Source organism: Pomacea canaliculata, linkage group LG1, assembly GCF_003073045.1.
Source record: "Pomacea canaliculata isolate SZHN2017 linkage group LG1, ASM307304v1, whole genome shotgun sequence".
In the NCBI taxonomy this organism is placed as follows: domain Eukaryota; kingdom Metazoa; phylum Mollusca; class Gastropoda; order Architaenioglossa; family Ampullariidae; genus Pomacea; species Pomacea canaliculata.
This window is the reverse complement of record NC_037590.1, coordinates 38,569,121-38,582,819: the sequence shown is the minus strand read 5'-3', so window position 1 is coordinate 38,582,819 and position 13,699 is coordinate 38,569,121. Positions and strand designations below refer to the sequence as shown.

The 13,699-nt window shown below is 35.6% G+C and overlaps 2 protein-coding genes and 1 long non-coding RNA gene across 4 annotated transcripts; 2 read left to right on the top strand and 1 right to left on the bottom strand.

Annotated features, from left to right (window-relative positions):
* Nucleotides 1–26: 26 nt before the first annotated feature.
* On the top strand, nucleotides 27–418 carry LOC112571191. Its single transcript, XR_003100767.1, has 2 exons — nucleotides 27–122; nucleotides 360–418. It is a non-coding gene; the product is annotated as an uncharacterized LOC112571191 (long non-coding RNA).
* Nucleotides 418–1,622, top strand: LOC112561308 (brain protein I3-like). Its single transcript, XM_025233715.1, has 3 exons — nucleotides 418–469; nucleotides 1,096–1,274; nucleotides 1,491–1,622. The coding sequence occupies exons 1-3, from the start codon at nucleotides 418–420 to the stop codon at nucleotides 1,620–1,622; spliced, it is 363 nt and encodes a 120-aa protein (XP_025089500.1).
* A 2,646-nt stretch (nucleotides 1,623–4,268) lies between these two features.
* LOC112571179 (target of rapamycin complex subunit lst8-like) lies at nucleotides 4,269–13,655 on the bottom strand. 2 transcript variants are annotated; one of them, XM_025250008.1, is made up of 9 exons: nucleotides 13,432–13,655; nucleotides 12,820–12,874; nucleotides 12,424–12,586; nucleotides 11,908–11,983; nucleotides 10,630–10,704; nucleotides 9,860–9,937; nucleotides 8,985–9,109; nucleotides 8,336–8,478; nucleotides 4,269–5,675 (listed from the first exon to the last, which is right to left on the bottom strand). In XM_025250008.1, the coding sequence occupies exons 1-9, from the start codon at nucleotides 13,552–13,554 to the stop codon at nucleotides 5,557–5,559; spliced, it is 957 nt and encodes a 318-aa protein (XP_025105793.1). In that variant the 5' UTR covers nucleotides 13,555–13,655; the 3' UTR covers nucleotides 4,269–5,556. The 2 variants fall into 2 exon arrangements, with proteins under 2 accessions (XP_025105793.1, XP_025105800.1); XM_025250015.1 differs by having other exon boundaries at nucleotides 12,820–12,871.
* Nucleotides 13,656–13,699: the final 44 nt, after the last annotated feature.

Below are 13,699 nucleotides of genomic sequence, written 5' to 3'. Positions count from 1 at the left end.
CGTCCAGATTGAAAACGAGACTGCGAGAGCGCAGCATCAAAACAAATCACATGATTCCTAGTCAACACCTCGGTCTGCTGACATAAGTGGACACAAGTTTAAGAAACGAGAAACGCAGATCGGTATGATGTTATTTTACTTCGATAAACAATCAGACGAAAATATTGGATTGTGTAAAATTGAATGATGATCAGTCTTTCGTGGAGAAAAAAATTTCGATGCTTGGATGAGTATTTCTTGTCGATTTTGATCATGCAATCTTTATAAAGGATTGTACATGTGTTCACTTAGTATTATTGATATCGTTGTCAGATGGGTGAACATACGAAACAGCATTTTAGAAAGTTACGCCTTTACAGGTTGAAGTCGAGTCAAGAAAATACACTTTGGTAATCCCAACGTGAAATTAAAAAAAAAATGTCAGAGGGACCACCAGCTTATCAGGAAGCTATAAAACAGCCAGCCGGAGGTAAGTCCTCTGCATAATAATTTCCCATGCATTTTATTGCGATCAAATACAAGAATATCAAAAATCTAAGAATGGGAAACACTGGGGGGGGGGGGGGTTATGCTCACTCGACAGAAGTACAAATCTTTTTATGCTAAGGTGTTTTAAATCCACCATCAGTAAGGCTAAAACAAAGGAATGTTCAGGTACAGACATAATGACCATCATCTTCCCCTATGTAGCTTAAAATTGAGAGATGAAATGCTACTCAAAAACAACCCCCTGTATCCATTCTGACATATAGTGAAACTGATTTGCTACCCTGACCATAGATGCTTGCAGAAAATGCGGTCACAAATTGATCACAAGTTAAGTAATACTTATTTAGAATTGTTTGTATTTAGTAAAAATCCATTCTGTATGTAGCTATTATAATTCAGTGAAAGGTGAAGTGTTAGATACTATTAGAGATTTTCTGCTTTCAGTGTTCAATAACTTAATTTTAGGCCAAATTGAATATTAGGCATTTCTGAGTCTGTAAGTACAATTTAAATTATGAAGATGGACACTGCATTAGTACAATGTGGGTAATAATGGAGCATGATTATATAGCATAATTAAGGTCATTGTAAATTTATTCTCTTTAGTATACCAGCAACAACAGGCATATGGAGCTGTTCCACAGGGTGGGTATGCACCACCACCACCAGCAGGCTATGCTGGACCCCCACAAGTAGGTGCATATCCAGCTCCAAGTTACCAATACAATGTGACAGTGCAGCCACAGCAGCGGGTGGTGGTAGTTGGAGGGTGTCCTGCTTGCAGGGTTAGTGGATTTATTTTGTTTTTACTATTCATACTAGATGTTTTTAAAAATACTTTCTTGAAAGGGAGAAAGAGGAAGAATATAGGAAAATGCACCTCCAAAGAAATATAAATTGCTGTTTGTCGACTGTTGTTCTTAAAAAACTTTTTGAATGGCATCCTATGACATCGGTGGATTACCTTACAACCAGTGACTTGTTTTGTCCTTTCATTTTAGGTTGGTGTCCTTGAGGATGATTTCACTTGCCTTGGAGTGCTATGTGCCATTCTTTTCTTTCCTATTGGCATCCTGTGCTGTTTAGCAATGCGCCAGCGTCGCTGTGCTCACTGTGGGGCTGTCTTTGGATAGCCATACTGCTACAATGGCTTTGTTAACACAAGTGAAACACCATTCTTTTTGTTAACAGTAATTCTTTCAAGCCCAGTAATATAAAAGTTGATTTGCCAAATCCTTCTCAATTTATGTTTTTAATGAAAGACTTTTTTGTAGGTTATTTCTGGACGAACCACAATATCCTTAGAGTTTCAGTAACTTTTTACCCCCAGTCTAGTTGCGCAGAGCTATGTATAAATTGTGATCTAAAAATTTATTTTTCACTATGAATTGATGACTATGCAAAAGCTGTAATTGTTAAAAATGATGTCAGATTGTATGGCTGAGATTTGATCATACTTTCATGCACAGCTCATACATTAATACTTTTGATTAAGAAAAAGAGAATGCAATTTTGGACAGAGGTTTTTCATTTTTATGATGGCATTGTTGTTATATCAAAGTTTTATACTTGGTAACTATTTGCAAATATTAATGGAATGTTGTTTTTTTTTGTTTTTTTTTTTTGAGGACAGGACCAATGGTGAAACTGTATGTATGGCATTCCTGTAGCAGCTGATGCTATTTGGACCTATAATGTAAAGAAAAAAATTTCCAGTTTTTGTTATAGACATGATAAACTTGTGGCATTGATTAAATGCTTACTAGGCTACTCTCATGCTCAATTTTTAAAAATGTTTTTTACATTACTGTATGATATTCTCTGCTGGAGCTGAGTCCAGCAATAACCTCAGTCGCTACTTCCATGTGTACAGTTTGCACTATTGTTATGTTGACTAACAACAAATTTTATTTTGGTAGAAGTTTTGGCAGAGATCAAAACTGTGAAGTTGGTGTCAAAGGTTTACTTTCAATTTTAATTTCTGAAGCTGTGTATGATCCCTGATACAGCACATTCTCTCTCCCATAATAAAACTGCTTAAAATTATTCTATAAAAATTCATGCACGCAGATCTCTTTGTTGGGCTTGAGATTCTGTCGTGTCATTTTTCAAAAAATATTTTCTAGTCTTTTATGTACATTAAATGCATACTTTTCCCAAGATTAATGTATCTTAAATCTGATTTATACTTCACATATTACTGAATTAAGGGAAAAAAAGACAAAAATTTTAAAAACTAAAGTTCTTTAAATGAAATTGCGAAAATCGCAGGTCTGTTCAGTGTTCGTTTACGCTTACAGCATTGTCAACAGTTAAAATAGAATTCGATGATTATTAGCGAGCAAATGACTTCAGTGCACATCCACAACAGGATGATCATGCGGGCAAGATAAATTTCACTCAGAATCCCTTTCCAGAATAATGGAAAAGTTTATGCCCTTTAGATGTACCAGAAATTTGGTTCAGAGTAGTTCACAAGTCAAAAGTGAAGCAGATCCCATTTTGAAATAGTGAAAGTTGCAAATCCTTATACCATTCACTAATGAAAGTAGTGCTATAAATTGTGACTAATTGAAAAGTATTTCAGAATGACTACATTAAGGAATATTTATTTAACGATCAAGTCCACTGGTGCATTTGATTACGAAATATACTTGAAGAAGAGGAAAATTCAACTTTATCAACAAGAAAAAGTGTTAGGTTACTCATTTTAAATGTCGGCTTCGCATATCTTGATATTAAGTTTTGCTGGGTGAGAGTAAAATTTTGAGACTCAATTGAGTCAAGCAAGAAAAATAGCTTTATTCTTGCAGATTTGTTTTTATTAACTGGTATAATATTTGTTGTTTTCTGTGTTGACTTCTGGGTGGGTGGGAAATAGTACATTCTAATGTCATACCTGCTATGTGTCAGCACCAAAATCCACCTATTTTTAAAACTTAGAACTCTTGGAAAAAATTAAAGATTGCATAGCAGCTTTTTTGTCTAGCAACTTGAAATATTAGGCTGTACATTCTTTCCTTAATCTTCTTAACATGACCTAAAAATATAACATTTCAATGACTGGCTTATAATTGAAGACAACAGTGGGATAAGTTTGTTTGTTATTATTGGTTATTGGTGCTCTGAGATAAAAATTAGACCAAGAAACCTATAAGTTTTTGGAAAGGAGAAAAGTAATGAAAATCACCTTCCCCATGCTGCCCCTGGAAAACCATGATTGTGACCTATCATGCCCAAAGGGTTAACAGCCACCACTGGCATCAGGAAGTACAGAATTTGCATTAAAGCAAGTGGTTGTTGGAGGCAGCAAATGAATGGTAACAATTCATGCACCAATACAATCCAGAATAAAGAAATTTCAGTACTTTTTTTTTTCCTGATGGTTTTCATTATTTAAGAGTAAGTACTCATTTTTCTGTGGATTTTGTATAAACCTTTATCGTGGTTTACTTGAGTCTGAAGCTGACAAAGACATGATGGTGACTTTTTGACTAACCTGATGGAGTTAATGTTTCCAGGGGTATGAACATTAGAGAACATTTTACTTAAATATTATGCACACAAGATACTTTCTGCATACTTAATCATATTGTTAATGGCTGCCTTGGGTAAATTATGTTTAATAATGGTGATAGAATGCTTACAACTGATTTTATTTAATGAAAGACTTTAAAGTGACACATGAAAATATAGATTTTGTGGCACAATATTTCAACTGTGCCACTATTGAATTATAATTACAGGTGGAAATCAAATAGTGATTTAATATCTCATGGTGCATTGGAAAAAAAGGCTTTAATATCCATTGAAGTGGTACACATTTTCTGATATTTTCTTGATATCTAAATGTTAGATGGTTTTACTACTGCCTAAAACACCACAGCCATGGATAAACTCAAATTTTTAGAATTGTTGAAATTGTTATCACTTGGGTGGAGCTTTTGATTGAAGGAGATTTGTGGGAATAATCATATCATAGCCATTCTATTTTCACTCTTATATGCATGCTGAAAACTTTCATTCATCAGAAATCTATATTTTGCGATTAAAAAAAATACCCACATTCTTATATTGTGCCTTCTTAAGAGAAAAGATGCCATGGCAAGTTCAGGTTCTACATACTCAAAAGCATCAAAATCTTAAAGCAGGTTTTTGTACACAATCAAAAAATCTGTACGCCTGAAAGGCTACGCAAAATCTCCACATACATGAAGCAATGAAAATGTATAAAACTGCTTGGCTAGTTGGCTATAAAGGGATTTTGAAAATTACCTCTATCCCTTCGATACCCTATCTTTATGATATTGAGCAGTGAAAGCATAGCTTTGAGCAATATGCATTTAAATTAACACTTCACATCTACTGCAGAAAGTAAGAAACTGAATCTGGATTCAGTCTGAATTTTTTTGCCAAGATTTCCATGTATATGGGAACATTCTTTATTTCATATTTTTCTTACGCATAAAAGACAAAAATGACTAAAAAATACCAACTAAAGACATGTTGTTTTAATTACTTACACACTCCCCACAAAAAAGAACAGATTAAAAAAATTCTATGGTACAGGCACAAATGTCAAAACACATTCCTAAACTGTGCAATGTTTAAAGAAATAATGTGAAAATAGAAATGTTATGAATGAACTTAGCTTCTGCTGAGTTAACACCATCAATTTTATTATGATAATCACACTCTATAAAATTCTTGCTTACATAATGCAGACATCATTTCCAATCATGCACCTTTCACATGTAACACCTCGCAGAAAAGAGTCTAAATTCCACATCACATAAAACATTAAAGTATTTTCTAGTATTTAAAGTACTTTTAGTTAAGCAGTTTTAAACCACTGGAACTCTTGTTTTCATTAAAAAAGGTCAATTAATACATATGTTTCCCATTATTGCACAACTAATTTAATTCACTAAACATCTTTCTAAGAACTTTTCTGACAACTTGAATATTTGCGGTCCAAATGCAACTCCAAACAAGTCTCCACATAGTCTGAACTCACTCCTTGGTACAGCTATCACAATGTCTTCATGGTGAATAGCCTAAAACATCTTATGTCACCACTTCATCTCTGAAAGCAAGGCAGACTACAGCCTTCTGATGTCCACTGTACTCTCTCTTGACATCTCCTCCATCTACACTCCAAAGTCGAGCTGTGTTATCTGACGAGGCTGAAATCAGACAACATTAATATGTACAAATAATAATTACACCAATAGCAAAGCATGCATGTGAACTTTAACAGTTTCCATATCCCTTGACATGTTTCACTGATAATGGGAATAGAACTGCTGAAGTTCATTTAGAGAGACTTTTCAAGTGTTTTCTTCCTTTGTAATGGCCATAATATAAAAGCTAATAATAAGATTTGAAAAATAACAAAGAAATTCTTGACGGAGTAGACTCACAAGGGGCTCCTTCCAGATTTATACAATAAGCACAGAACAAGAACAATATCCAATTAAATCCAACTGAAAATAAAGGCCCTTGGTCAGTGCTTTTAGGCCCTTGGTCACCCAAGGTTTGTTGTTAGGATAAACATACACTGCCTTGATGGACTGGTGCAATCAACACTATTTTACTCCTCACTTTTACTCCTAACTGTTTGTTAAATGTCTGTATGGGTATGTGAGCAAAGACAAACTGGGCAGACAATAAAGTCTGTTTTGATTTTTTTTTTTTTTTTTGATACATTTAACTATTCAATTACTGAGTACTTCAGTGTAAGTGATATCGTTATAAGAAGTTTTCTTAAAATTGTGCACATCATGTTATTTAGCCTGGATTTACCAAAATATCAATAAGTATTGTTTTATCTGTTTAGCTGCCTTCTTTTTCATAAATTTAATATAACAATAAAAATAACATTGACTTTCCTGAAATGTTTTATAGTTCAAAACCATACTCCAAATGAGAATCAGTTTTTTTGTTAATACTACCTAAACAAATTTCTGAAAGGTATGTCAAGCCACACCATGTAGCATGGCTCTATAGCGGGGGAATGAAAGCTAGCCCCAAATCTCTCATTAAAAGTGACATGAAATTTCCAAATTTGTGTGTTTCATTGCAAATTATCTTTCTTTGATACCAGATGAGCAAACTATTTTGGGCTATTCCCCCTGGTCAGTGGGTTAGTGGCCTTGGGCCCACAGAACCTAGATGCGTCCACCATAGACCTCTAAAGACAAAAAAGAGAGCACAGCATTTTTTTCAACAAACCCTTCCCCATGGAAGGCAAGGAGGGCCATTGCATCAGGTCATCTGGTAAATATCAAAGAAAGACCTGTGCAAATAATCTTCAAAGCCTTTGCTGGGTCTTGCAGACATCAGTTCATCGAGATTGAAAGAAGGGTAGAAGCTAGACTACTACTGGCTAAGGACTCAAATAAAGCAGCTTATTGGTAGCCAAAGAAAGACATGTTAGTAATCAGGTGCATGGATCTATCATCTCGAATTGCAGGTAAGTCAAATTCAACACCCTGACTGTCAAAGCCAGCAGGAAGTTGATCTTCCCTTTCACCCGCTTCAGGGAGCTTGGGTGAGAGGATCAAAGGTCTTGAGTTCCAGTAGAAAAGAACCCAGGCCAAATTCCATGTGTGAAAATGATTTTGGAGAGGTTGGCCAAGTCATCTGAAAGATTCTGGTTCGAACCTATACCCCACATAAGGTGCCAGAATGTGGATACATGGCCATATCCCTTAATGGTGTTTCTCAGGGAAAAGCCATTTTAGGGAGAGTGATATCTTCCAATGAGAGATGCTTTGGGTTTATACCCTTCAATTTGCTTCATACATGTGAAAGTATAGGGTGTTTTAAAAGCCACAATTCATTTCATGGTCTCAAAAGAGTTTATTGGAGGTGGCTGTGCCGATAATAAATGTGTGAAGATTAGCTTCGAAACTATGCAGAAGCGAGAGACTCATGGCTGGTTCAGAAAGTGACACAGGGAGATTGCATGGAAGGTTTTAAGTCTGCACCATCAGGTCAGCTGTCAAGACCTGTTCCATTGGACTGGTGTCACCAAGAGGAACTTCGTTGAGGGCATCTTAAGCTTGACCAGGATCTGCAGTAAAAGCACCATCAGGAGATAGGCATAGGCCAACATTCCAACACACAAGATGGACATTGCGTTAGCCACCTATGCCAGAGGGTCCAGAACTGAAGATACAAAAGCAGGGATTTTTGAGTTCTAGAGGCAAACCTTGTCAACCTTATTATACATCCGCATTTCCATACAGCATCAACTTCCCCTTGGCATAGCAGGTAAATGACCACTGTGGAGTAAGATCTGAACTTCCTGGGCTTGTAGTGAGGAAGTCCAGAAGTTGAGAGCTTCTCAAACGGCTTTTACCTACAAGACAATGTGCTTTCATAGTTGTTTAGGGCAGATACACCTAGGTTCAATGGGGCCTCTAGGGGCTAGGGCTGCTGTTACAAACATCCTGTCTATTTTTACTTTATTTTATTTAGTTTGAATGAAAATTGAAAATATGGATGGATAGTGAAAAGACCTGACAGTGAATGTTTCAAAAGCAGATTTGATTTAACTAAACTTTAATCAGACTGTTACCGCAAAAAGGGAGGATTTACTGTTTTGTGTTTTCAAGCATAGTTAATCATTTTGTTCGTTGATTTTTTTCTAATACTATATTCATTTCTTAAATTCTGATTTTGCTGTTGTTTTGATCTAGCTCGTCAATAGCTGTAGAGCTGTAAGTGATAGCTGCTGGCCCCACTGACCCAGGGCAATAATTTATTTGGTTAAAGAGAAGTTATAGCCACTAAACTACTAATGGGTTGTCTGAAAAAAAATGAAAAGCTATAAATCTACCTGTTATTATATACTGGGAATCTCCACTGAAGGCACAATCCCAAACCCAACGCTGATTGGGCTCACGTAGCTTGGTCAGCAGTGTGAGATCAGCTGTCCGCCAAATACAGCAAGTTTGATCAGCAGATGTTGTGGCTAGTAAGCTAAGAAAGAAGACACTATGTAACTAATTTATAACAGGCTGAATAGCAAAATAGCAAAATGTACAACAGGCTGTACAACATGTAGTTTATTTGTTCCCATTCCAAGTAAATGTCAAAAGGTTCAAATGACATTACTGCAAATTAATCAAATGCCATGTGCTGTTTTTTTCTAAAGAACTAAATAAAAAATCTAACAACAGTATGCTGCTTAAGATATGATGCATTACAAAACCTAGAAAAAGAAATGTAGTTTCAAGAGACTTCTGCCAGAATTACCTCTGAAGATGACTGTAGCTAATTATCACATTAGTTACTGCACACAATACATGATTAGTCGCATCATATTTAAGTGAAATGCTGCACTTTAGAAATAAAAGAAAATGTTCACCTTAACCTTATAATATTTGCCTATTATTTAGAACTGCATATGGAAATGACACTGAACAAAAAACAAGCTGATAAACCTAGTACATCCATGCAAATGGGCATAAATAAGCATTACTTACGTAGAATCAGGACTGAAGAGACATTTGAGGGCATATGTGTTGTGTGCCTGAAACTTCTTTTTGGGATGGATTTTTGTTGGTTCAGATCTTCGGCCTCCTGTTAATGTCCAGATGTAACACATGCCCTGTGAAAAAGAGGAAACTTTTTTTTAACACTTTATTTTTCTAATGGAACAAGAGTTGTAGTCAACATACTATACAAGCTACGTAAGACACACGCATAATTTTTTCAATATTAATGTTCACCCTATTCAAGAAATGTATTGGTAATTTATTGATACTTATTGAATGCCTTCTACAACAAGGTAATTTTTCTGCTTCCCATAAATAAAGTTTGCTTAATATAAAATCAGATTTTATTGTATGCTGTTAACAAAAGCAGAGAAACTAACATTCTATTAAATGCTATCCAGAGTCAAGAGTGAAATTAAACTCAAATCTGTTAAAGCACATGTGGACCAACTTGTACATCTGTGTGAAATTTGAGCATAGCGAGGCATTGTCCAGTCAGTAAGCCTACTTTTGTAACATCACAGTAAATGAGGTATTGATCTGTTTCTAAAACCCAAAGGCTTGTATCTTATGAACAGCACTGTGGTGCTTGCTCAGTTTTGAGAAATTACTATCTTTCAATGACTTAAACACGTTGACTAAAAATAATGTTGCACTCAGGTTAGCCTTTAAACTGACTTCCTCAGGTTATCAGAAAAAAGCAAAAGAAAAAAAAACAACTCTACCTATCAAAACTCAGTACCAGCCAATCTGCCCTACTAAGGCTTCTGATGATAAATTTTGGAAGATATTACACGCTTTGAATAGTTCCAAAAACTGCTATAACTCTGAAAACTGAAAGTGCACAAGCACTCCTAGTTTACCTTGTTGCTGACAGCTGCCATCATAGTGCCCATAGGATCAATGCTGATAGACTGAATTGCCGCACCTGGTTCTGGAATCTGTTCAAAAACATAAAATTTTTTAAAAATACCAATTTCTAATTGGAAAAGTAATTTGAAAGTATCTAGGTTGCAAGTACACTGGGCCTGCAACTTACTTGGTCAAATGTTTCCCCAACCCCCTGAGCAGGTCTAAAACAATGTATGTTTAAGGCCCATTTATAGAAGAACCACAGAATATAGTATAAAAACAATATAACGAATTAAAATGAAGACACTTCATTTACCTTAAATTCAAGTTCAAAAATTGTTTTAATTTCTTCTGGGCGTTTTTTTGTAAATTTTTTTAAATGCCTTAAACACAGCATAACCCAGGAGGTTGGCAGACTTGCAGGTTTAGTGTGTAAATGTGTTAAACTTTTTCTAATTTAAAATTATATTACTGAAGTAAGCTGTGGGCCGGCTGTTTAGTTTAATTAGTTAATTCCTTGTTGCTCCTTTGAGGAGCATAGGGCCGCAAAAACACCTCGCCAGTGGACCCGGTTTTGGGCCTTCGGTTGGGCCCATGTGGTTTTCTTTGCCTCACTCTCTACTGTTCTTTTCCAAGTCTGTACTTTCATAATTATAGTGACATTCAAACCACTCATGTCTCAGGCACAAATTTGCATAAATTCTCATACATTATTAGCTTAGACAAAATAATTCTTCTTTTCTTATCCTGACTGTTTCGGGGAGAAGGGGGATAGAATTACCAAGTTTTCATTGTTGTCTGTCTTCAAATCCCATATGTGAATAGATCCACCTTGGTCACCAACAATCAGCTCTCCCTGAAAAAAACCACATTTATTAGTCGGTGAAGCACATTCAGAGACTGATCTTTCAAGGACCTAGCTGACTATAATGGAATGCTTCTTCTTTGTCTGAGGGGTTACTTCAGACACTTCCAAAATCTTGACAGTTTATCACGGAATGCAAAAGAAATGAAGAACTGAATGAAAAGAGCACCAGCAAACAAAGTCAGGAAGAGCGCCACTATATGTTCACTATTATACAAAAGAGACAGCAAGGAAGTGACATCAGCAAAGTTTACAAGAAAGCTTCTATTCATAGTGCTTCTACAACTGTTAGTACACAGTATGAACAGTAGTGGAGACAAGCAGTAGCCTAGAGGACAACCTGCACAGGTGACAACAGGATATGAGAGAAGACTTAACAAAAACTCTCTGTTGCCTGTTTGTTAAAAAGTCCAGAATCCAGAAAGTTAGTAGATGAGACAGATGGAAGTATGAAACTAGACTCTTTGCCAAGTGAGGTTGCACAGTGTTAAAAGCAAAAGAAAAATCAGTGAAGAGAAGCCTGCCATGAGCTCTGGGTTTCTCCTGATGTTTGTAGAGAATATTTAAAATAAGCAGCTTAGCATCCTTGACAAGTATGATGGTCATGGAGAAATTTGAACATGATGTTCTCCAAGAAGATATTAAACAGCACTAGTGATAGGGAACATCCTTGACGTACGCCTACTGTGGTGTGAAAGTAAGCTTCTGTTTGGTTATTAAACAGTACTGTACTCATCGAGATATTTTATAATGCTTTGATGACTTGAACGAGGCCTTACTTGATGTTGAATTTTCACATCACATGCCACAGCCCTTTGTGCCAGACTCTGTCAAATGGCTTTTTAAAGTCAACAAAGTAGTGGTAGAGATTCCGTTAATACTGAATCTATGCTTGTAGGTGGCAAAGTCTGTGGTTATGTAAGTCGCTAACATCCTATAGCAATGAAAGCATGACACAACTTGTGAAATGGGGAAAAAACTGAAGAAAACATACATCCCATTTAAATCACTAAAAAATGGCTGCATTATTAAATTATAAATACTGATGAAAAAATAGTCCAAATGAAAAATTTATGATGCTTCTGTTGAAAATTTGGATATGGAGAAGTAAATGACGAAAATAACAAATACAATTAAAGCCTTAATTTAACTTAAACAAAAAAAAAATCTTTTTCATCTTATTGTGATGCTTACCTGATTAGGATGCAGACAGACACAGTTTACAGGTGCATTTACTTGAAATATGCGCTGGCACTGGAGATTTCGTGATCTATAAAATGTGATTTGGACACTTGCTATTCACATTACAACAGAAATTTCATGCTAGCACTAGCACTTTATTATTTATTGAAAAACATCAAAAATTTAAACCAAAAAGTAAAGGTTGTCTTGTAATTTTTTTTTTATCATTGAGGAGAGAAGTGTTAAAAATTGCATTTATTTTATTACCTTAAGAAGTCAGCTACATCAAAAAGGAGAAATATGTGTCACTGGTCTTGAACCAGCTAATATACATACAGCTGGGTTAAGACATTATAGCTTTAAGCATTTATCTGCTTCCCTTTTGGAATATAAATAATTATACTTATAAAGCAAGCTGTAGAGTTACCATTTCTGTGTTCATTTTATTTACAGTTTTAAGCTTTGCTAATCTCCATCAATAAGTATAAGCCTGTTTTGTGGGACTGAGTGTAAACTAATTGAGCTTACCTAAGATCCCATATCCGTGCTGTGTTATCTTCACCCCCAGTGAACATCCATCTGCCATCTTCATGAAACCCCACAGCAGTGATATTCTTTGTTATCCCATTATAGTTGATCACTGGATTAGGATTTGCAGAGTTCAAATCATACATGCGTATGTGCTGAAAGCCTACAGAAAAAAATACATTTCTGATAACTTTGTTACACCTTGTTCATTGTCAGTACAAAAGAACAAAAGAAAGATACTTTTTTATAATTTTATAATTATTTTTAGCTTTAAATAAAGCAGAATCGATCAACAGATCTTGTTAGTCACATCTTTTACAGTCATATTTTATTTGGTTTTTTGTTTTTTGTTTTTTTTTAGACAGCTGGTTAAGCCCATCTTTTTTTAACACTCACCTGCTGCAGCTATTAACTGTTTGTCTGGAGTAATTTCTAATGCATTCACCTGCTGCTTTTTGGTTGAGGAAATTTTCTTTTTTTTTAAACCTGTGGTGAACATGTCTCTGGTTTTAGAGTTTACTAAAACATGAAGGGATGGGGAGATAATAGATTTAAAAAATTACACTAAATGTTCAAATTTTGTGATCCTTGTATGTTTTTGTTTTTTTCCTGAATGAATGTCAAGCCAAACCCATATAGTGAGGGGCATCCTGCTCCAACCAAGTCATTCGTTTTTTTTGGACTTTAGTGTGTCCATAGCTTGTGAATGCCTAGAGAATGGTCTTATGCCTCGGTATTTAAAAACAGCTGTCATAAATCCCGTGTTGAAGAACTAGGATCTGGATCTGACAATATGTAAACATTTGTGTCCAGCCTGGAACCTCCTTTATGCTGCTTGAGAAAGTAATAGCTATCAACACACGCCTCTCCACTGTAATGAATGCACAGAATGATTGCATTCCAAGGCATTTTCACCTCCTAAGTATCCTCTAACCAAGTAGAATGTCAAGCAATGCCAAAAATGAATCGATAGTGTACAAATCCAATAGCAACAACATAGAAGGATACAGAGTCTGGATGTTGTACAGTCCGATGGCACATTCCACTGTGTGCCTGCCAAAACCTGATTGTGTGGTCATATCCTGCTGTTGCAAGAATAACTGGATCGTTGGTTCCACCTGCCATGGCCATAACGTACCTCCAGTTTCAATTTGGACTTAAAATGCTCGGACGTGTTGACCAACTTGTGCAGCAAACACGATAATCCTAAATTTTAACATACTTAATAATATATTCATTCTGATCAATAAGAAAATATATATTGACTAAAATCTGT